We start from the raw sequence: 24695 nt of genomic DNA on the forward strand, positions 1-24695 counted from the left end.
TTGGAGCAGCTGGAAGCGGTACTGAGGTCGGGTCCTTGGAGCAGCTGGAAGCAGTAGTGAGGTCGGGTCCTTGGAGCAGCTGGAAGCAGTACTTAGATCGGGTTCTTGGAGCAGCTGGAAGCGGTACTGAGGTCGGGTCCTTGGAGCAGCTGGAAGCAGTACTGAGGTCGGGTCCTTGGAGCAGCTGGAAGCAGTACTGAGGTCGGGTCCTTGGAGCAGCTGGAAGCAGTACTGAGGTCGGGTTCTTGGAGCAGCTGGAAGCAGTACTGAGGTCGGGTCCTTGGAGCAGCTGGAAGCAGTAGTGAGATCGGGTCCTGGGAGCAGCTGGAAGCAGTACTGAGATCGGGTCCTTGGAGCAGCTGGAAGCAGTACTGAGATCGGGTCCTGGGAGCAGCTGGAAGCAGTACTGAGATCGGGTCCTGGGAGCAGCTGGGAGCAGTACTGAGATCGGGTCCTGGGGGCAGCTGGAAGCAGTACTGAGGCCGGGTCCTGGGAGCAGCTGGAAGCAGTACTGAGGTCGGGTCCTGGGAGCAGCTGGAAGCAGTACTGAGGTCGGGTCCTTGGAGCAGCTGGGAGCAGTAGTGAGGTCGGGTCCTTGGAGCAGCTGGAAGCAGTACTGTGTTTCCACTCTGGCCTCCTCATGCCTGTTGCTATGCAGATGTGTGACTGGTGTTTCTGTGTTGATTTTGTATCCTGCAATCTTGCCGAGTCACTAACTAACCTACGGCTTTTTGGTAAGTGTGTTTGGATGCTGCATGCTCACAATAAGGCCATCTGGAGGTAGGAACAGTCTTATTCTTCCTTCCCCACCGCCGCCCTGTTTCCTCTCCTTATGGTGCCGGCAGACACCGTGTTAAACACCAGGGGAGCCACGTGCCGGCCTGTGCCCTCCTGGAGGGGCAGCACCGAGCCGTGCGCGGCGAGCACCAGGCCCCTTGCTCCTCCGCTCTCCTGTCTTGTACGGCCTTCCTGGGGGTCAGCTGACGGGTGTGTAGGGCCCCATCTTGATTTTGACAGTGCTTTTAGTTTCTCCTTGTGTACAGTTTTCTTAGTGGCTGCGTTAACTGTTACAATATGCACCTAGAACTTTCCACGGCCCGCACGTAGTAACATGCTACCGCTTCTACACACGTGCTGGGACCCTCTCCCCCCCACACTTCAGTACAATGCCGTGTTCCCTCCCTCTTTGTACGGCCAGTGCCACGTGGGAGGTGGCACCCCCTATTCCTCACAGAGCCAACGTAACTGAGGAAACTGACGCGGAGGACGGCCTACCGCAGCCTCACTCCATCACGTCTCTGTCCCGCTTTCCTGTCTGTAGCTGCAAACTCCCCCACCCTGCCCTCTGCCGGGGGCTACCAGCTCCGGGCCTGGCTGACCTTGGTCCAAGCGTTCCCCGTCACCCCCGAATCACACTTCCGCCACCGCAGACACGGAAGCAGAATCTGACAGTTCTTGCTTCTCAGTCTGAATATTGTTCTTTTTCTTTACATTTCTTAAGTTTCATTATAACCTGTCTGTCTCGGAACAGATTTCTTTGACTTTATTTGGGATTTGCTCAGCTTTAAAAAAATTATTTATTTACTTATTTTTAATTTAATTTTTTCCATATTCAGCTTCTTGAATCTCCAGGTTTGTGGGTTTTTCCAACCAACATTTCTGGGGGGTTTTCAACCAACGTTCCTTTCTCAGACCCCCGCCCCCTCCTCGCAGGAAGCCCGTGTCGTGGAAGGCCGATCTCGGTTCTCGTCTCACAGGCCCCTGAGGCTCTTCTGGCTTCAGGTCTCGTCGCCGCGGCTGCTCAGGGTGCGCAGTTCCATCGGCCTGCCCTCTGCCACGGACGCTCTCCTGCCATCGCACCTGCGCCTGCGCTCGGCCACCCCGCTGACTTCCCTGAGAATACCCTGCAGTTCACTAGTTTTCATTTCCTTCTTTTTGCTTTTTTCTTTGCTGAGGTTTTCCATTTCTTCGTTTGTTTAAAGAAGAATGAGTGATTGCTGCGGAAGGGCTTTTGTGACGGCTGCGTTAAATCCGTGTCCAGTACGTCCAACCTCTGCTTCCTCGTGCCCGCGGGCGCCCCGGCTCCAGGCCCGGGGACCGTGCTCCGTGGCCTCCGGCACATCGGGGAGACCGTGTGGAGACCCCGCTCCTGTTGGAAGATTTTATCCCCGCAGCAGCTGGACAGGCCCTAGCCCACGTGCGGGCTGTCGTTCTGACGACACGTCATTGTTCAGAGCTCCTGCGGTCCCTGCGTCCTGCCGGCCCGCGGGGGTCCCGCTCTGTCCCGCTCTGCTGCCTGTGGGGAAGAGGCGCTTCGTAGGCCGCCTGCGACCCGGGGTGCGCGGCCGGGGCTGCCTGGCCTCCGCTCAGGTCCGGCGGGTGCCACCAGGGAGGTGCCACTTGGTCCACCTGCGGTCACGGGATGGATGGGAAATGCTGGGTCAAACCGTTTTTGGCTTAATGACATTTCTGGTAGGAACCACATACATCAATTCGCTTACAGTCCGCATTCATCTGCAAAGGTCACGTAAAACCTGAAGTTTGCAACTCGATTTGAACAATCTATAACAGCGGTGCATTTGTGAGCAGCGTACTTTAATATCTCTCATTAACGGATGCTAATTATATGGGCGATTATTTTGGAATCTAGCGAGCAATAAGGACAATTACAATCTGAGCACTGGACAGATTTTAAGTCATTCCTGAGAGGTCGAACCAACCGAGAGACGAATGTCCTCTCCGCTCGCCTCTTCATTTATTTTTTATTTAATTGAGTTTTAATGCCACATAATATTGATTCACAACTTAAGAGATTAGAATAATAATCAATCTGAGCCCACACTGCCTTCTCCCAAAGCCCATTTTAACGCCTGAAAATTGGTGCCATTTATTAATTTCATTGCATTTGGCACTTAATTAGAACCCCTCGGTGTGAGGGACTAACACACAACACAACTCATTCTGGCACAATCGGGCAGTGGGATCCTACGAGTGCAAATCTCCGACAGCCGGTGCTCCGGGCTGCAGGCAGAGCCTCGCCTTTCAGAGAAAATGCTCCGAGATTAATTCTGCGCAGCGGCTCCTGCTCCTGAAATAAGCGCATGAGTGGCGGCCCCCTCTCCTGGAGGCCCGGGCCCGCCGTCTGTCCTCCGATCCGTGATGTGGAATAAGCACATGAGTGGCGGTCCCCTCTCCTGGAGGCCCGGGCCCGCAGTCTGTCCTCCATTCAGCGATGTGGTGAGGACACGCCCACCTCTGACCTGGGTCCAGAAGGCGGCGACGGCAGGGACACGCTTTCTCGGGTATGAAACGCGCAAATAAAGCGCAACTCTTCTCCCAGGTTCGGAGGAAACTGAGTCTCAGCGAGGGCCCATGGCCAGTCAATGATTCAACAGCGAATCCAAAGGAAAAAGGAGTGAAAGCCCAGCAATCGCTTTGCCGTTTGATTGTACCAAGGCCCTTGTCACAAATGTGATGTCATTGGTTCTAGACGAGTGACTGTTCTCCATCTCCTACGATGAGGGCCCTGCGGTCAGAGCGACCCGTGCCGCCTGCAGTCATGGCGCCTACAGCCCGGGTCCCAGCCCAGAGCTGTCCCCGCTGCTTCCGCGTGCGGGTGACTCCCGCCTCCCCGTGGCCCCGAAGCCGGTGCCGTGACTCCCGGCTCCGCACTCTGCGTTCTGTCCCCCGGGAAGGCGGTGGGCGGCCGACTCCTCCCCGCTGCCGTCTGCACGCCGGCCTCTCCCGGTCTCTGATCCCACATTTCGAGGGTCTACAGACGGGACACAAAGGCTTTGGAACTGGGGTCCCAGGCGCTCGCTCTGAAGTCAGCCCACGGGTGAAGGCCTCCTCGTGGCCGGGCGAGGCCTGCTTTGCGGGTCCCGGTTCTCAGCTCTGTCCTCCACCGCAATGGTGACTGGGCATGCGACTCGCCAACGCGTGACAGGCTGTGACCACAGCAACTCCGCGTGAGCCCAGGACACGGCATTCACCGCCCGCTGCCGGGAGGTTTGCGTCCAGAGGAGGCTGCTCAGGCGGGGGCTCTGCTCAGATTCCCGGCCGATGACCCCGTCCTGGGACGGAGCGCCGACAGGAACCTGACGCGGACGGACCTTGCTCCGGGGGAGGTGACATCTGTTTGAAATGTCCTCTACTGTGCGTTCTGTTCCGGATACTCAGGCCTAGACCGAGCCCCTTTCCACGCTAACCGACTGCCGGGGAGGCAGGCAGAGGCGGTGTCTACGCCGGGGAAGCAATGACTGAAACACTCCCGAGGGAAAACGTGTAAAATCTCCCCCTTCCCCAGGAAATCCTTTCTGATCTAAACGCCGGAGACCCTCCTTACTTTTAGGAACTGGGTTTCTCTGAGCAGGAGACACCCACATCCCCGATGTACCGTACACAGAGCCTCGGTCCCCAAAGGCTCAGCGGAAAAAGCGCCCCTGTCTGATCCCAGCGGAGGGAGACAATGTCTGTTACACAATCGCTCAGCCTGAAGCAGGTGCTTTTCTCGAGGGTGTGTTCCCATTTCCTTAGCTCTTTATTTTATTTTATTTTTTAATTGACTTCAGAGCGGAGGGAGAGGGGTGGAGACAAAACATCCATGATGGGAGAGAATCACTGATTGGCCGCCTTCTGCATGACCCACACTGGGGATCGAGCCCGCAACACGGGCATGTGTCCTGACCGGGAATCGAAGATGCTCAACCACTGAGCCTCGCTGGCCGGGCCATTTCCTTAGCTTTGTGAGGGGCTCCATGCACCCTGTGTCTGCCTACGATCTCCCTCCTGCTGACCTGAGGTTCCCAGCCACAGGGCCACGTCCTCTGGCTCTTTCTGTCCCGAGACAGGCTCGGGGCGACCACAGCCATCACTGTTTGGGGCATTGAGTGTGGGGTTTGTATCTTCAAGGCGTTTTGGGGAGCAAGGTTCTAACCCAAAGCAAGGACTCCGATGGCAGGACTGAGGGTCCGGGGAGACGCCGCGAGGCCACTGGGGATCACAGGGCCACTGGCGTGTACTAGCCCCACTCCGGCCCGGTGCCTCCTGCACCTGCTCTGCCCTCCCGGGAATACGCCTCTCCTCCGGTCCAGGCCGACGTGCGCTTCCAGCGGAGCTCCCGCCCACCTGTGCGCGGTGCCCGGGCCGGCGCCGGAGGCAGGCACGCGGCTCTCCGCCTTTCACAGCGGCCCGTCACGGGGACGCGAGGCGCACTGCTTTGCTCCAGAACCGGGCGAAGCCTTTCCCGCACGTTTCCTTGCAGCGCCCACCCCGCACCTCCCTGTGCAGACGGGATCATTCATCTCATTTCACAAACGAGGAAGCCGCCACGCGCTCCCGTGACCTGCCCACCGGGACAGCAGCCCGAGCGAGAGGACTTCCCGGGTGGCGGCCGCTCCCGGGTCTCGGCCTCTGCACAGCAGCCGCGGCACGCGCAGGCCACCCCGCTCACGGGGCTCAGAGGCGTCCGGCCGGCTCACAATACAGTTCCGAATGACGTCACAGACTAAGGGCCGCAGGGCCTGGGCCTGCCTAGCTCCCCGTCCCCATCCCAGTCCCCGTCCCCATCCCCATCCCAGTCCCCGTCCCCGTCCCCATCCCCATCCCCGTCCCTGTCCCCGTCCCCGTCCCCATCCCCGTCCCCATCCCCATCCCCATCCCCGTCCCCATCCCCATCCCCATCCCCGTGGCTCGCCCTGGCGTACCAGGCTCCCACCACACGCATCTTCCTCCTGCTTCTTCAGCAAACGCAGCTCCTCTGCTCCGGGCGCCCTGGGGTCGCCGCCCCACAGCCCGAGAGGCCCCGCCCAGGGGTTCGAGGGCTCCTTCATGTGCTGGGGGCATCAGCACAAATGGCCCTTTAGAGCACCTTCCTCACCCACAGCACTCACCGCCTCCCGAGCCACTCGGTTCCCGTCACTGATGGCCGTGGGGAGCACCTTGTCGCCTGCCTCCCCCGGTCACCCTCTGAGGGGAGACCCTCTTTTCCGGTCTCCGAGGCACCCCGTGCGTCCAGCGCTAGTCAACAGCTAACGGCAAAACAAACGCGTCCCCGACGCCAGAGAAGACGATGGCAGAGCCCCGGTGAAGGAGAAGGCGCGCCCTGCCGGGGAAAGGGGGGCCGCAGAATACTTAGAAACGGTGTGATGTTGTTTCAGAAAGTGGAATCCTGCTGCTTCCTGTGATAAAGCAGAAAGCGCGGCAGCCTTCTCCAGTTACAGAGTGTGAACCTTTGGACATAGAGCCATTCCACCGTCTGAACAACAATACAAACTGCGATTGAATTAGAGTTGATGAATTCACAAAGCACCCCCGGAGAGCTCCCTGGAAATGAAATTTAATTTTGAAGTTTGAAGTTGACATGAATGTAAGAGAACAGTTTTCGGATAAACTCTCCATTTCCGAGACAATCTCTGCACGGCCACATGAAGGCAGAGTGACAGCCCGGCTACAGGCAGTTATTAACGATGCGCCGTCGCCGCCCGTGGGAAGGCCCGGGCGGTGTGGAAACCGGTGGTCACGTGCCGGGGCAGAACTCCCTGGGCCGGGCCACGTCCTCGGGTGCCGGCGCCAGGCCTGGGACCCAGCAGCCCCTCGTGCTTCCTCCCTCACCGGGAGCCTCATTCAAGCGGTTCCGCAGCGGCCGGAAAGCCCTGCACACAGGCGCCCACGGCCTGCCCCGCCGCCGCCGGTCCTGCTCTCGGTGCGGCGCCAGGAGCCAGGAGGCACGGAGACAAGTGGGCGACCCAGTGAAGCACGAGCCAGAGCAAGGCCGTCCGCCCGGCTGGTGTGGCCCCTGGCGAGGCATCAGCCCACGCACCCAAAGGCTGCAGGTTCCATGCCTGGTCAGGGCACATGCCGGGGGGTGGGCTCATCTCCAGAGGGGGCACCAGGAGGCAGCTGACAGACGCTCCTTCTCTCACTGATGTTTCTCTCTCGCTCCCTTCCTCTCTCTGAAAATCTATAATTTAAAAAATATATATTTTATTGATTTTTTTACAGAGAGGAAGGGAGAGGGATAGAGAGTTAGAAACATCGATGAGAGAGAAACATCGATCAGCCGCCCCCTGCACACCCCCCACTGGGGATGTGTCCCAACCAAGGTACATGCCCTTGACAGGAATCGAACCCGGGACCCTTCAGTCTGCAGGCCGACGCTCTATCCACCGAGCCAAACCGGTCAGGGCTAAAAATCTATAATGTAAAAAAAAATCTTCAAAAAAAAGACTTTCCCTAAACAGCTTGCTTTTACATAAAAACTAGAAACAACTAGCAAGCAGATCACCGTCCTCAGTAATTTCAACACGTGAATTTTAATTTAAAAAATCAGACTTGGGCGATGGGTGATCTCAGTGTCGTAAGAACAGCATGGGATGCTGAGGAGCCAGGGAAGAGGCGGGGTATGAAGTGTGTCCAGAACGTGACAGTCTTCATCAGCTGCTCGTTCTGCGGGTGCAGAGGTGGTTCACGGCCCCGCCCCTCTCAGGGACGCAGGAGGGGTGACAAGGTGCGCACGTGCAATGAGGGACGGCTCACCGCCGCGTCTTCCTGCCCATGAGCAAGACTCTGCGCCGGAGGACAGGAACCCCCAGCCTCGGCCCGCCTGAGAGGTGTGACTGTAAGAGGCGTTGCTAGCGGTGCCTAACGGTTAATCAGAAATGTTAAAAAGTTTTAATAACATTTCTTTCTCCCTCTGTAGTCGATATACCAAACAATTTCTAAAAATGTATCAAATGATAAAAATACACAGGCAAGGAGAATCCTTACGTCTCGGGGCATCTGGCACACACTTTGTCCCCCCGGAGCCGTGACGGAGTCGCCGCGGAGTGTGGGTGACACCCCAGGAGGAGGCGCTGCCTGTCTGACCTGGAGGGCCCTGGGGCGCCGAGCCCCTGCGGCATCAGGCCGGTTCACCCTGCGCCCAACTTCAGGACCACGACTGACCAGCGCGAAAGCACCTGTTTGCGCAAAGAACCGAGACAACCAAGCCGCCAGGGGCAGAACAAGGCGCGTGGGCGGCCGCGGGCGGCGCCGCAGTGTTCAAGGGGGGCCGCTCTCACCGAGGACACCCGGAGGCTCCGCAGGGAAAAGCACACGTGACTCCGAAATGACCGCGGGGTCCCAGGGGGTTGAGGAGAGAGAAACGGCGCCCTCCCCGGGTTCTCCTGACCGACACCTCTTAGTGGACGGGGTGCGCGAGAAGCCGGACACGGAGGTGGGCACAGGGGCCTTCGCCGCGGGTGGAGCTGGCTTCACCGCTACAACCAGGACCCGGAACGTTCCACGGCCACACACGCCTCCCCCGCAGGCCTTTGCAGACACCCCCCCTTCCCGAAGCGGACCCCGCCACCCGGTTCTTCAGCGCGTGCCTCTGCGCGTGGAGAGGCTCCGGCCAGCGAATCACAGGAGGCGAGGGCGCGGCGGCCGGCTCCCCTTCAGCACAGCCAGCGCCCCTCCGAGGGCTGCTCTCCAGGGGTCCCCGCGGAGCTGGGCAGCGGCCTGCGGTCCGGACGGACCACCCCGCGCCAGTTCCTCCGCAGCGAGGACGCAGAGGGCCCTCCCAGAGGCGCTCCCACGAGCGGCTGGTGCGCGTTCCTGTGGACAGAGGTACCCTCTCCCTGGGAGGCCCGCTCAGGACTGCAGCGGCTAAGTCTGATCCTCAGTGCGTGTCCCGTTTTAAAAATATACGTTTTTATGGATGTCAGAGAGGAAGGGAGGGGGAGAGACATGAAACATCAGTGAGGAGAGAGAATGGACCAGCTGCCTCCTGCACGCCGCACACCGGGGATCGAGCCCACAGCCCAGGCACGTGCCCTGACGGGAATTGAACCCTGACCTGCAGGTTCACAGGTCGATGCTCAACCACTGAGCCACGCCGGCCGGGCCGTCCAGTTTTCTCATGAGACCGCCAAACGGTCTCGCAGACGGCGGCCCTCGGAGCCTGGGCCCCGGCTCCCGGTCCTCACCGGGACGCGCATGTCACCACTTCTTACTGTAGCGGTCCAGCGGCTACTCGGTGCCATCTCACCGTGGCCTTCACGGTCTCTCGTGGCTCACGGTGCTGACCATCTCTTCACGGGCTCACTGGCCACCCACACATCCCCTTTCATGAAATGTCTGCTCACAACTAGATCTGTCTGACTGCAGAGTTTTCAGAGTTCTCTGCGCAGGCTAGACTCGAGTGCTTTCCCCAACGCGAGGCCGGCAGGCGTTTCACTGCCGCCTCCCGCGCGTCCTGCCGCTCCCTCATCGGGCTGTTGGGCAGAGAAAAGTTTTAAGATTTATCGATGGTTTTCTTTTCGGAGCCAGGCCTGCGGGGTTTGAGAACTCTTCCCCAGATCCCGGCCCCCAGAGGTCTCCCCCGATGTGTCCACCGGGACGCTGAGCAGTTTTACGTGTCACACGCACCCCCACACATCTGAGGAGCTTGTTAGCCCAGGAGTGGGTCAGGGCAGGTCAGGGTGTCCTCTGTCTGTGGGCCCAGCCCCATTGGGGAGACTGTTCCTCCTCCACTGAACTGCTTGACCCTCATCGCCGCTCAGCTGCTGCCCCGGGCGGCTGCCTCTGCGTCCCCCGGTCCGTCCATGGGTCCGTGTGTCCCCGCGCCGGGCCACAGAGCGCACACTGCAGCTGGACGGTGCGGCGCCAAACTGGGGAGAGGGACGCCCCCCGCTATCCTTCTGACTCAGACTTGTTTCAGCTCCTTTGCTTCCGACATTTGAGAATAACCTTTCCTACGCCCACAAAAATCTCGCTGAGGTTTTGATGGGAATTGCATTCAACCTGTACAGCAATTTGGGGAAAATTGCCTGCTTTCAACCCACGAACACGGCCTGCCTCCCTGTACTTCAGGTCTTGGATTCCTCTCATCAGTCCTGCGTAGCTCTCAGCTTCAGGCCCTGGCCACGTTTTATTAGATTTACACTAATTCCTTTTCAAAGCAGCTGTGAGAAGTATTTTTTATTGCCATTTCCCTATGTTCACCAGAAATGCCGTTGATTTTTATGTTGATCTGTGTCCTGTGACCTTGCTACACTTACTCTGTGAGTTTTTGTTGTGTGTTTTCTCATGCCTTCCTCTGCTCTGACCCTCTCTCACCACTTCCAGGTGCGGGGAAAGCTGGGTCCCCACGTGGCTCTGTGGACACTCAGGGGTGGGGGCAGGGCTCCTCATCGCTGGGTGGGGTGTGAGTTCACGCTCCCCGGTAGCCTCTGGGAGACCCCTTGGATGGAGGGGGGTCTCCTGCACAGCCTCACTGAGCAGCGGGAGGGATCCTTGCCACCACCGGTGGGGGTGAGAGTCCCGACTCCTCCCTGGGCCTCCTCTGGCCTGAGCCCGGGGAGGGGCGGGCTCCCACGGGCTTCCCACTCGCCTGCGCGGTGGGGCTCGTGGGCGTGGCCAGCGGTCCCTATGCCTCGCAGGAGGCGGCGGCCCTGCCCACCAGGTCTCGGTCTTGCTGGGCGGCTCCCACTGTGGCCTGTGGCTGAAGCGCTGGCTTTCTCCGAGGCTCTCTTTCGTCTGTGCCCACTGGCATCTGGGTTTCCTCGGGCACCCGGTCCCAGACGGACGAGGCAAACAGGAAGCTCGGGGGAGCCCCACGCACTGCGTCCCAGGGCCCGAGGCGTGGCCGTCTCCCTCCACCTGCCGCGTCCTGTGTCGCTGCACGTCCTCAGGGCCCTGGGCGTGCTTAGACGGCGGGACGGGACAGCAGGTCTAGCAGCGCCCAGAGCGGCGGACGCCAACCGGTGGTCCGTGAGGCCGAATGGCTGGTGACCGCTGGGCCAGAGCCCGAAGGTGCCCGCCAGCCTCTCCTCCCACAGACGCAGCGTCCGCACCCAGGACCCGGGCTGTTAGCACAGAGAACGGGGACCACGGGGAGCCCGCCGCGGGGTGACGGGGAGCAGAAACGGGTCAGTGACGAGCTGCTCACGGAGTTTAGAAGTAAAACCAAGGACCTCAGCTGTTTGCTTAGGCAGTGGTCGGCAAACTCATTAGTCCACAGAGCCAAATATCAACAGCACAACGATTGAAATTTCTTTTGAGAGCCACATTTTTTAAACTTAAACTTCTTCTAACGCCACTTCTCAAAATAGACTCGCCCAGGCCGTGGTATTTTGTAGAAGAGCCACACTCAAGGGGCCAAAGAGCCACATGTGGCTCGCGAGCCGCAGTTTGCCGACCACAGGCTTAGGGCAAAAGGTAATGACCGTCAGATGGAGAGGATCAAAGAATCAAAGAATCTGCGGGGCAAGAGGGTAACAGTGAGGAAGGGAGGATTAGAGGTGCGCTAATGCCCTCCGGCCTCAGGAACAGCGCAGGGACCCCTCTGAAGGCCTCGGGTCCACTGTTAACGATGCCGAGCGGAGCGCTCTCCTGTTAGCCCGACATGGCTCGGGCCGGTAGTGCGAGAGGAAGCCTAATTGCAGGGAACAAGGCAGAGGCAGCTCCGAGCGGCCCTGGATCCCAAGGACCCTGCGACGGTCCATACGATGCCAGGGCTGATGTTGCTGAGCGCCGCGTTAGCACCACACGCGTCCCGCGCCCGCTCCCCGCAGTCAGCCGGCCACGTCAGGCCTCCGCCCGCAGGCGCGTCCCTGCGTCCCTCAGGCCCCAGGGAACCAGCGGAGTGGCCGGCGCGCTTCCTCCCCGCCACCTGGTTCCATGACAGGACCTGTCGGGGACGGACAGAGGAAACACTTGCGGAAAAGAAGGATTTCTTTCACGGTCCACGTCTCACACCTGAGACCCTGAGGCCGCGTAGCCCTTCGAGGTCCCCACCGGCTTCCTAAACGACAGCCGCGCAGCACTGCCTCCGGCGGCCTGGGCGCCACACACGCTCCCCTTGCTGTCACTCAGGGCCCAGCTGCGACACGGACACCGCGGGGATCAGAGACCACGCGGCGCGCTCCCGTTACAGAGAAGCGCTTTCTCCCGATTAGATTTGGTCTCTGAATCCAATACCCTGTCTAACGAGACAATTAGAAAATCAATAAATAAGGAGATAATTAAACATATTATTTCTTTAATTTTTTAACGTTGTTTGAGAAGCTTGCACCTATAAAGGGTTAGGCATTTAGATAATCATTGCATTCAATACGATCAGTGTTGCCTTTTAACCACCTGAGATATGGACGAGGAGCCAGGAGCGAGGAGAGCACGCGCTCTGAGGAAGACGAAGACGGGCCTGTATCTCAGAGCGCCGCCGAGGGCAAACAGGCCCCTAAAAGAAAGAGCAAACTGAATATATATGATCCCAATGCACACACATGTGGGCACACGTGCACACACACACGCATGTACAAGGAGAAACAAAGGGAAGGAAATCTATCAGATGTTAACAACAGTGACGCTGTTAGTGGGTTATTTTAGGTTATTTTTTCCCCCTTGCTATATTCCTACATTTTATAAGTTGTCTATAAGGTTTTAGAATCAGAAAAAATTTTTAAGAAAATAAAATCAGAAATTATTTGGGTCTCTGATAGGAATCATCACTATACTTGCAACAACAATTATTTATGCAGTTATTTACTTAATGTCCGTCTTCCCACCCAACTATGAAGTACATCAGAGTGGGAACCATATCCACCGTGCTCACAGCCACAGCCTCAGGGCCTGCGGCATTGCAGGGGCCTGAAAATATTCATGAATTAATAAATAAACGAGGAAGGGGAGGAGGCAGGGAGGGCGGGAGGGAGGGAGGAAGAGAGGGTGGGAGGTAGGGACGAAGGAAGGGATGAAGAAGGGAGAGAGGGAGGGAGGGAAAGGAGAGAGGGAGGGAGGGAAGGAAGGACGGGAGGAAGGAAGGAAGGACGGGAGGAAGGGAAGGAGTAGGAGGGAAGAAGGAGGAGGCAATGGGAAGCGAGGCCGTGGTGAATCTGACGGACACAGACCCCTCTATCAGCTTCTAAGGGCGCCCCCCGGGCTAACAGTTATGGCTGACATCCGTGCTGAGCACAGGTTGTAGGAATGAAGCAGCAGATGCACCGAGACTTACTTCTTACTGGTAATGAAGGGGAGAACACTCACTGAGGCCCGCTTCCTGCCTGACTTTAACCCACTCTGAGCACAACGGACGCCGGCCTCGCAGGGACCGGTCTGACACGCGCTGGGATTGGTGTTGAGGACCAAGGTCACAGCAGGACAATCGGTAAGATCCGTTCACACGGATCCTGTCAGATAACAGCATTGTTATTTCTTTGTAAAATATCATCCCGCAGAGAACATTCATCTTCCACTCTCCTTGTGAATACCACTGCCTCCTGGGGGAGGTCCCCGAGAAGAGACGAGGTCACCCTGTTTTCCGAGCCATTTCCAACCCGGCCGGTTCCCCACACCGCGGCGTGGGCGCAGCTGCGGGGGGAGGGCTGTTCCAGCCCCAGGAAGCCCGTGCCCCGGGGGCCCAGGGCCAGCCGCCCGCCCCGAGTGGGAGCCCACGCGGCCTGCTCGCTCTGCTCCCCGGAGATCAGGAAACTCAGGCCCAGGTGAGCCGCTTCCCCGCACAGGCCCGGACTGAGCAAGCTCCCGCTGGTTTCCATCTACATTTGAATGCATGCCTGTTGGAAGGTGATTCAGGCGTGGAGCATGGGTGTAAGTGTCTGAGAGAAACTGGCATGCCGCCCGCTGATGAGAAAACCAGAGAAGGCCTTTCCACAGCGAGAACTGTTCTTCCAGACGATCCTTCCTGAAGCGCAAGACGCCGACGAGGACGGACCATACGCTGCCTGGGCCCGCGGCCCCGAGTCTCCAGGGAACGCCTGTGCCCCGGGCCGCCGTGTGCGGGTTTATTTCTGAAGTGTTCCGAGACCACACGCTACGACAGCTGCAAAGTATTACTTTCCAATCACGTTGTCTTGGGACTCAAAAAAACAAGCCATTTGGCTTTTGTTGATGTAAAGTGTATCTTGACCTTGCAGGGAAGAGTATAATCAACTAGAAAAAATGCTGGTGTCATGTCACACGGGTCAAAAGTAATGTGGATTCTCACAAAGAACCGCGGCTGCGCCCTCCACGGAGCCCGCCCGCGCCTCTCCTGCCCCCGCTCAGCCCGCCTCCCTCCCTCTCTCCGAAGCTCCAGGCCCTTCCTTTGCTGTAAATGTTTCCTGAGCCCTCTTCTTCCAGAGCTGGGGGCTCACTGCTTCTACCTCCGTGACTTGCTAAGTAAACTTCCTCTTATTGGAGAGGAGGAGGGGGGAGGAGGAGGAGGAGGAGGGGGAGGAGGAGGAGGAGAACTGTTTTCCTATCCTATCTAATAATAGACAAATATGCAAATTGACCGTACCTTCGCTATGCCCGTGATTGGCCAGGAGGCGCGGGGGGGGGGGCGGGACTCGGGGTGGCCAGGGTGGCCGATTGGGCTGGCGGGACGCTGAGCTCGCGTCGCCAGCAGCGGCTCGAGCTCAGCATCTGCGCCATGGCTGTGCTGCGGCACAGAAGGGGCCTCTGGGGCAGTGAGCTCACGTCCCGCCATGGACCATCAAAAGCGGGGGAGCTGGGTGCCTGTCCGCTCAGGCACCAGGCCTTTCAGAAGCCTCCGCCACGCCGGAGGCTTCTGAAAGGCCTGGTGCACCAACGGACAGGCACCCAGCTCCCCGCGATCGAAAGTGAAAGTGTGTAGGGGACCCTACACGTGCATGATTGAATCATGCACTGGGCCTCTAGTCCTACCTAATAAAATAGTAATATGCAAATTGACCGCACCTTCGCTACGCCCAAGCCATGCCCAGCAGCCAAACCATGCCCACCAGCCAATCAGGGTGAGTATGCAAATTACCCAACAAAGATGGCAGTTAATTTGCATACACTGAGGGAGGGAGGAGTGAAGACTGAAGACAACTTAGAAGGAAGAGGGAGGAAAAACGGAAAGCAAGGTGGCTGCCAGAGGGAAAGCCTGGGCAGGGCGGAGTGGGGCGGAGCGGGGCGGGCGGCAGTGGATCGCGGGTGCAGGCGCAGCGGCCGCAGAGGCCACTTGCAGGATTCTTCCTGCAAATGGGCTACTAGTTTCTAAATAAGACTGACTGTGACGCCTGCTTTTGCTGGTTAGAGAGAGGAAGGCAGGGAGGGAGGGGAGAGAGAGAGAGAAACATCGATTTGTTTTTCCACTTATTTATGCATTCACTGGTTGCTCCTCCTACGTGTCCTGACCAGGGATCGAACCTGCAACCTTGGCACATCGGGACGACCCTGTAAACATCCGAGCTACTGGGCCAGAGCGTGGTGATGGATCTGCAATAGCTAGACCGTGATCTCATCGTTAGGTCAATATTGGTAAAGCTGCTCGATAGTGATTTATTGGTTTTCTCTTTATCCTAAATGCCAGCAAAAGACGTAGGCTATCAGGGGGCTTACTTTTTGATTTACTACAAGTAACGTTTGAAAGAGAAACAACGTGAGAGTTAGAAAAGGGTAAGCCCTTGCCACACTGGACATTAGCAATATGCCTCATGTGAATTATTTTAATTTTGGCCAAAAAAATTACTATTTACTCATGGCCCTCAAAGAAGAAAATACAGTTACAATAAAAAAAATCAATATTGTGTGATGGTTGAGACATAAGAATAACGTGTCATTAAAATCTGGATTCCTGGCGATGGCGTGTGAAGCGCAGGCAGCCAGCACTGGGCATGAGGTTAGTGTCGGCGGGGACGCCGGAAGCACTGCGGGCAGTAACCAGCTGGCCGTCCAGCTGCCGCCCCGGCCCCTCCCCCGGGTAGCGCGGCTCTGGGGTGGAAGCCGTAACCCTCGCACAAGAGCCCAAGTGCCCTCCCTCGGTGTTTCTCTGAGGCAACAGGCTGAGAACTGGACAAGCCATTGGCCAGAGCAGTTAGCAAACGTACGTTGTAGCGTCAGCACTCAAATGCAAAACACCCATTTCCACACAGATGATCAAAACAAGCATTTCTAAACTGGAAACATTTTTCTTCACAACAGAAACACATGTTCTGGCTGTCAAAAAAGATCTCCATAAAACATGTTTTTGCAAAAGGTATTTAACTTGGCAAATGAGTGCGTGTGTAGACTCAGAATCAAAGAGATTTAAAAGCATGTGTGCATTCATCAGGAAAAGTATTTTAAGTAAAAATGATAACAATCAATTGCTTACTCTATAGGAGGAGCTGAGCAAAAGCTTCATTGTTATCATCCAACTTAACCCTGGTTATTAGCGGATGAGGAATCTGAGGCCTGGAGAAGCTAAGCAATTTGTCCAAAGGTTCGCAAATAGCAAAAGGATTTTCAAAAGGTGGACGGCATTGAGTCACGAGCAGCAGCAACCACAAACAATTTTAAAAGACCTTCAAAAGTCGCACTTTACTTTCCCACATATCGAGGTAACTAGAGGTAGGGAGCTCAAGACCGCACAGCAGTGCCAGGATGTCTGTTAAGAATCCTGCCCCCTCCATCTTTCTATAGCTGCAAGGGAAGCGAGGAAACCCAGGGACAGGAGTATCATAATTTCCTGTAAAGACCTGGATAGTAAGAGGTTTAGGGTTTGCAGGCCCTTTGGCCTCTGTCACAACTACCCAACTTTGCCCATAAAGCTGGAGAACCACAGGCGATGCATACGAGACTAGGCGGCTCTGTTTACAGAAACACAAAACAGGCAGCTGCGGGCACGGATTTGCCCTTCGCTGCCTGTGGTTTGCTGACCTGTCTTGGCGCAATCATGACTCAGCACAGGAAGGGGGAGGCATGGGAGACGAGGGCACACCACCCTGTCTTGAACAAATCACTGTCCTGCTAGGAAAGCTGATGGGCTGGCCACGAGGGGCACACAGGACAGGGGAAGGGCTCCCGTTCAGGCCCGTGAGACGCCACAGCCTGAGCTGCCACCACCGACCGGGGCACTCCACCACTTTGCCTCCACCAAGTTCACCGAGAATCCAGGACGGTGAAAGCTGGCAGGCGCTCTGCCTACTGACCCCTCTGACACGGAAGCTCTAGTCGAGGGGGCGAGGGGAAAGTTAAGTGACTTCCGACGAGTGGCCCTGCCGGCTGGGAGCAGAGGTGGGATCTGCATTTTGATCCCAGCACTGCGGTTCCTGCTTCTGGAACAGCAGTGGCCGCGCCGGCGTCCGCGCAGCCCTGAGCAAGTGCTCTGCACCGTCTCCCTGCTCTCCAAACGCCCTTCAGTGCAGGTAACGGGTCACCTCTCCGTTCCCCGGCTGCGTGCAGGAACTGAAGCCCCGAAGATGACCCAGCTTGCCAAAGGCCCGACGGCCCGGACGTGGGAGAGCCAGGAGGGCCCGGGTCTGTCGGGCACACCAGGCTGGAGGGAGTGCCTGGCTCCCCGGGATTTTAGGGGGCTCCTGACCCAGCAGCAGGGGAAGCCCGGGGCTGTCCCGACAGCAGGACAGTGAAGGCCGCTCAGGGGGGTCCGGGGGAGGCCTCGTCAGCACACTGAGCTCAGTTAAAACAGCTCCCAGGGCACGTCCTTGGGAATCTCCGAGGCTTTGGGGCCCGCAGGGGTCACGGCTCCCCCAGCTCTGGGCCCTGTGCTCTGACAATCGATGTCCTGAGCCCAGTTCCCAGGCAGGAAAGCAGAGGAGGCCCATGGGGTTCAGTGCAGTTTGAAACTGGACCTTAATGACTCTTTTTCCTTTCCCCCCGAGTTCCCTGAGAAACCGCAGAAAGTGGGGCTCTGTCACCAGGGGACAGTCCTCTGGAACCGGCGACACTCCGTCCCGGGTGCCTCCAGGTCACCGCACGCACATCAAGGTCAGTGCCGCCCTCGAGGCCCCGCCCCGGGAGCTTTCCTTCCTTATTAATCCAATAAACACTTTTTAACAACCAGCCTTTTTACGCCGAGATCACTGCACATCCCCACGCGGCTGGGAGAAATATCAGAGAGCACCCGTGTGCCGCGACCCGGTTTCCCCAGCGGTGACCGTGCGAACCTACAGGCCAGCGTCACGGCCGGGATGCGGACCGGACAGCAGACAGGCGTGTTCCCACCACCCAGGCCCCTCCTTTATCGTCACCCGCTCTGCCCCTCCCCGGGTCACTGAGCCCTAAAACCTCTAGCCTGTCCTCCGTTCCTGGGAATGCGCATTTCAATAGAATTGCGTGACTGGGAAACAGTGCGCCCTGTGGGGGTCGGACCTTTCCTCCCCTACCGCCTTCCAGATGCATCCAGGCCGCTGCGGGCGGGCGGGCGGGCACCAGCGGCTCCTCCCTCTCTATGCTGAGCCCCAGGCGGCATCTCGGGCACCACAGTCTGGCTATCATTATCCGGTCCACGGACATGTGGGCTTTTCAGTTTGGGGTGACTCTCAGATTGAACCATTTGGAAGATTGCTGAATTCAATCAGCCTTCGATAACTGGAGGACTCCTACTTGGTCATGATATGTAATTCTTTTTATGCTTTGCTGAAATTGATTTGCTAATATTTTATTGATTTTTTTGTAACACAGTGTATGAGAGATATTGGTCTATAGTTTTCTATTTTTTTTGTATTGTCTTTATCTGGTTTTAATATAAAAGTGATACCTTACAGAGTGAATTGGCAAGCATTCGCTCCTCTTCATTTCTTTGGAGGAGACTGTAAAATGCTTTAAGCGTTTTGTTAAATTGTCCCTCGAAACTCCCTTCCGAGGCAGTGACACGGAAGCGGCACGGGAATGTCTCTCATGATCACGTCACCACAAACCGCACGTCCGTGAGGGCTGCGGACTCTCCCGGTCACTCATTCACCTGCTGGAGTTCTGGAACTGCCTTTCCTGAGGGTCTTTGCAGCAAAGGGGTCGAGTGTATGTGCACAGACTGGTTCTCACGGCTCTTACCGCCGTTCTGATTTCTGCGGGATCTGGAGTGACAGCCGTCATCTCGGGACTTGCGATTGTGTCTTCTCATTGTCAGTCTTGCTACAGGTTTTTCAATTTGATCTTTTCAAAGAACTGGGTTTTAAACAATGTTTCTGACAGTTTTCTATTCTCTGTTTCATCCATTTCTGCTCCTATAATTAGTAGTCCTTCCTTCGATTTACTTTGGATTTATTTTGCTCTTGTTTTTGTAGTTTCTCGAGGTGGGGGGTTAGTTTAATGATTGAGCCTCCTCCCTTTCCCTAATGCAATACACCTTTTTACGTGCTATAGCACTTCCTCTCAGCCCTACTTTCGCCGCAGCCCGCACATTTTGATAGGCTGTATTTTATTTTCATTCACGTCTCTGTATTATCAAAAATTCCCTTGAGTTTTCCTTTTTGATCCAGAGTCCTGAGAAGTATGCTGTTGGATTCCCACGTGTTTGAAGATCTCCCTGCCGTCTTTCCGTGGTTTGTTTTTCACTTGATTCCGTGAAGGCCCCAGGAGACTTGTCTGATTTCAGTTCCTTTGGTCAGTGGAGGTCAGCACAACAGCCCGGATAACGTCTGTCTTCGGGAACGTTCCCGGAGCTGAGGGGTGCTGCTTTGTTCTGTGGGTGCAGAGTGCTGCCTGCTCACGGCGTCCTCGTGGCTGAGCGTGCTCCCGCCTTCCTGACGTCCTGCCCGAGGCCCCGTGGCTGCCGAGACGGGAGTGCGGGGCCCACGGGAGTGCGGGGCCCTCGGCTGCCAGTGGCTGGTGTGCGTCTCCTCTCCGCTCTCGCAGTTTCCGCTCCACGCGGGCTGCGGCCCTGCTGTGCGGTGCGCGAGCTGAGGATTATCCTTCCCGGTGGGCCATCTGTCGACGCCGTCTACACGCACTCCTCCGCTTACGGCCTCCGCTTTCCTGGGCTTCGCAGAAATTGTGCTTTTTACAAACTGAAGGCAAGACCCTCCACCACCGAGAAGTCTGCAGCTCGCTGAAGGCTCAGATGATGGTGAGCGTGTTTTGGCTAGAAAGTGTTTTTAATTAAGTTATATACATTGCTTCTTAGACATAAGGCTATTGACTACTTAACAGACTCAGGACAGTGTGGACATGGATTTTACATGCACTTGGAGACCAAGGCGTGTCCTACGACTCACTTGTTTGCGATATCCGCTTTGTTGGGGTGGGCGGCCCGGGGCTGACCTCACAAGCGCTCCAGGGGGCACCTGTCACGTCCCTCTCGTCTCTCGTCATTTCCTTTGCTCTGAGACGACTCCTCTGGTGGACCTGTGCCTCCTCTCCTCACCCCTTCAAGCTAACCCAGCCAACCAACCAACCCGGGAGCCCCAAAACTCGGGATTTCAGACTGCCGTCTGGGAGCGGGGCCGGTGCAGACGTCCGGGCAGGACGAGGTCACGCTGCAGCGGGCCGGGCTCCAAGAAGGTGGCACATGAAGAGACTCCTGTGATGAAAACACAGATGGGCGTGTCGTCGCTGCAAAGCGAGAGATGGCGAGTGGGGCCAGCGAACCCGCGGCGTGGGGAGCCGGGAAGGGTGCCTGCAGGTGTCAGAGGGAGCGAGGGCCTCCCAGCCCCTGGGTTTACCCCTGGGTTCTGGCCTCCGGACACGAGACAATCATTTCCTCTGGGCTCAGCTGAGCCCATGTGTGCCTCTGTCCGCCTCCTTACACGTCTGTCACGGTGGCAGCGAACATGCTTTGGGAGGAGAATCCGCCATGGAAGTCGGCCAGGGCTACTTTCCTTGCCGAAAGCCAGTTACTGAACACGACAGTGCATCCCTGCCTGTACCCTGTTTTTGGGTGAAGTCCCAAATCTCACGCCGTCCCTCATCTCCTACACCCAGGTCCCCAGGCAGCTCGGAAGGCCGCCTGCCTCACTGCACCCCATCAATCCTACACCCCTAACCACGCTCCCTGTGCCTCTGGGACCCACCGCCCGACCTCAGCCGAAGCCCTGTACTGCCAGCCTTTCTTCATCTTGCTTCCCTGGAGACCCGGCTTCCCGCAGCCTGGAGCTCCACACCGCTCGCACCACGGGGCTGGGGTGGAGCAGGGCCTCCCAGCCGTGCACGCCACGCCCAGTCCACCCGCCGCCTCCTCCTCTAACTGCCTCCACCCCTCATTCAAATGTCAGGTCATCGGACTTCATTTCCCACGATCCCTTCGCCTCTGCAGTCACCTTCGGAGGCTGTTTGTTTTCAGCTTTTTTAAATTTATCTTTATTGTTGAAAGTATTGCAGATGTCCCCCTTTTCCCATTGACCCCCTCCACCCCGCTCCCATCCCCTCCCCAGTCTTCACCACACCATTGTCTGTCCATGCATATACATTCCTTGGCTATCTCTTCCCACCCCCCATTCCCTTCCCCCTGAAATCCGTCAGTCTGCTGCATGCTCCATGTCTGTGATCTATTTTGTTCATGAGTTTATTTTGTTCATTAGATTCCACATGTAAGTGAGATCATGTGATACTTGTCTTTCTCTGACTGGCTCATTTCACTTAGCATGATACTCTCCAGGTCCCTCCGTGCTGTCTCAAAGGGTAAATCCGTGGTCGGCAAATTGCGACTCGCGAGCCACATGCGGCTCTTGGCCCCTTGAGTGTGGCTCTTCCACAAAATACCACGGCCTGGGCGAGTCTATTTTGAAGAAGTGGCGTTAGAAGAAGTTTAAGTTTAAAAATTTTGTGTTCTCAAAAGAAATTTCAATCGTTGTACTGTTGGTATTTGGCTCTGCTGACTAATGAGTTTGCCGACCACTGGGGTAAATGATCCTTCTTTTTTACATCGTGTAAATGGACCGCAGCTTTATCCACTCATCTACTGATGGGCACTTGGGCTGTTTCCAGATCTTAGCTCTTGTAAACAATGCTATGAACAGAGGGGTGCATACATTTTTTTTCTGACTGGTATTTCAGAATTCTTAATATATATATTCCTAGAAGTGGATCACCGTGCCAAATGGCAGTTCCATTTTGAATTTTTTGAGGAAACGCCATACTGCTTTCCACAGTGGCTGCTCCAGTCTGCATTCCCACCAGCAGTGCACGAGGGTTCCCTTTTCTCCGCATCCTCCCAGCACCTGTGGATTTAGTTGATGGGAGCCACTCTGGTGGGTGTTGAGGTGACGGTCCACCATTCCCTCCCTTACACACATGGCCACTGCTCCACGGCCCACCATTCCCTCCCTTACACACATGGCCACTGCTCTCATTGTCCTATTAATCTGCATCTCTCGGAGGTGTCCCTTACTGCTGGGTGCTATGTCTCTAGGCTCCCCACTTCCACAGGCACAGGGATGGCTCCTCGGAGCCTTAATGCATTCCAGAACTTCAAAGGGATGCAAAAGCTCCACCATCAAACAAACGTCCCTTTTGTCACCCCCTAGAACCTCCTTGAAAGAATCCCTCACTCTCTATACAAATTCCACCCTGAGTTTTAATGAGATAAAAACGGCTTCCTTCTTGTCTCTAAGAACCATGTGTAATCATTTCATCAGTCATGATCTCAATGTTTCAGAAGAGGTGCTTAGGACTCGATGCTATGACACAATTCCCAAATGAAACCGTTTCTGGTTTTCTCGCTTGAAGTGGAAACCGTCGTCGGCCGCGTGACGGCGTGGCCCTGCGGCTCGCAAGCACACGGGACAGGAGGCAGGAGGAGCGCAGTCCGGGGGGCGCAGTCCGGGGGGCGCAGTCCGGGGGGCGGGGGCACCGCGTCAATAGCGGGCCTTTGGCTCCCGCACGAAGACACAGCGGCCCGAGGCCCTGGGAAAGGGCGCCATTCAAACACACAGAATCCAGGGCAGCCACGCCAGCATCTCACAGGCGTGTGCAGCCGCTCTCGGGCGACCAGGCCGGTAGGACTGTGGGGCCGGTACTTTCATCCTGATGTGTGAATACCGGCGGGCAAAGGCAGACCTACGGCTGTGGGAACGCAACACACAGGCTTATTCTTGGATTACTACTTATTAATTATTGTATTATTTTCCCAAACGAACAACTGTAAACCTACCTTTGCCCCCCTGGATGCGATTAGCGATCGCAAGCAGTTCAGAGATTCTCATCTGAGCTGATGGATAACCAGGAAAAGGGGGCGGACGGAGAAGAGCCAGTGAGGAGAAGCCGAGGAGGAGCCTTTCAGAAAAGGAGGCTTTTATTTCCGGTGTCTTCTCTCTTGGCGCCGTCTCACCCCCAGACACCCCACCCCCCTAATGAATGGGCCGGTGGATGGCGAAGCGCTCCCCCAGGGCTGGGACTGCGATGCTTCATTCCGCGCCACACATCCATCCTGCCCAGCGCAGCCAATATCCTGTCTGCGGGATGAGAGCCGTGCAGATAAAATCAATCCCCTTTGGAACTCATTTTCTGAAAAGCTTGGCGTATCATTGAAATTTAGCAACCACTGCCTTTCAAATTGGTCGAATGCTACAAAAAGAAAAAAGGATCTTTGTATTTTACGTATTTATTTACTATCAGCAAGAGTTGCTCCATAGCCAGAAGAGTGAAAAAGGAAAAAAAGTTTATCTTCCAACAATGCTAGACGCAGCCAATGGAATCATTTGAAATCCTTCAACAAGAATGTCGAACGGTGCCCCTGAAAAGTTTTAGCTGTTTTGTGAGCTAGAATAGAGCTTTCACCCACAGCCCACTGCCGGCTCAAAGACGGGTCCAGGGATGGGGACCAGTGAGGCACAGGGTGCTCTCTGCACGCTCCGAGCTTCTAGATTTTTCTCACTCCTCGTCACCGCCTGCATCCAGGCAGCTCTGGAGTCTGTCAGTAGAGGATCCGGGACTGACGCAGGCCCTGGTTTCCAGCGCACCTGCCTTCTTCCTCTGTGGTCCTATCTTTCTAAGAATCCTCCGTTTTTCCCCGAGTTCTCAGTAGGAGGATCCATTTAGAGTAGTTTTCCACGCTGGCCGCCTCCAGTGAGGCCACGAGAGGAGCACTTCCAGGTGCTCGGGGTGCGGCAGGAGATGCACCCCCTGATGGAGGGCGTTCCTGAGAAGCCTGGACACAGGACCGGGGTGGAAGCCCTGCGGGGGATGCTTCCGTGCTCGCCAGCCATCGTTACCTCCTCTTCATATCCTCCTGCCCTCAAACCACAACCCTTCCAGTTAGACACACGGCCACTGCTCCACGGCCCACCATTCCCTCCCTTACACATGATTACTGCTCCACAACCCACCATTCCCTTCCTTACACACATGGCCACTGCTCCACGGCCCACCATTCCCTCCCTTACACATGATTACTGCTCCACAACCCACCATTCCCTTCCTTACACACATGGCCACTGCTCCACGGTCCACCATTCCCTCCCTTACACACATGGCCACTGCTCCACGGCCCACCATTCCCTTCCTTACACACATGATTACTGCTCCACAACCCACCATTCCCTTCCTTACACACATGGCCACTGCTCCACGGCCCACCATTCCCTTCCTTACACACATGATTACTGCTCCACAACCCACCATTCCCTTCCTTACACACATGGCCACTGCTCCACGGTCCACCATTCCCTCCCTTAGACACATGGTCACTGCTCCACGGCCCACCATTCCCTCCCTTACACACATGATTACTGCTCCACAACCCACCATTCCCTTCCTTACACACATGGCCACTGATTCATGGTCCACCATTCCCTTCCTTACACATGGTCACTGCTCCACGGCCCACCATTCCCTTCCTTACACACATGGTCACTGCTCCACGGCCCACCATTCCCTTCATACACACATGATCACTGCTCCACGGCCCACCATTCCCTTCCTTACACACATGGCCACTGCTCCATGGCCCACCATTCCCTTCATTACACACATGATCACTGCTCCACGGCCCACCATTCCCTTCCTTACACACATGATTACTGCTCCACGGCCCA

At 56.6% G+C, this 24695-nt stretch overlaps 1 protein-coding gene across 1 annotated transcript in view; it reads right to left on the reverse strand.

The window, feature by feature from the left end:
• Nucleotides 1-7604: 7604 nt before the first annotated feature.
• The window catches only part of LOC129149256 (protein sidekick-1-like), a 54681-nt gene continuing 37590 nt past the window's right edge, over nt 7605-24695 (reverse strand). Inside the window, exon 5 of the mRNA XM_054716759.1 lies at nt 7605-7641. Within this exon, the coding sequence (XP_054572734.1) occupies nt 7632-7641 (10 nt within the window). The 3' untranslated portion in view covers nt 7605-7631. The remainder of the gene's footprint in view (nt 7642-24695) is intronic.

The sequence above is a fragment of the Eptesicus fuscus genome, chromosome 6, assembly GCF_027574615.1.
Source record: "Eptesicus fuscus isolate TK198812 chromosome 6, DD_ASM_mEF_20220401, whole genome shotgun sequence".
NCBI lineage: Eukaryota > Metazoa > Chordata > Mammalia > Chiroptera > Vespertilionidae > Eptesicus > Eptesicus fuscus.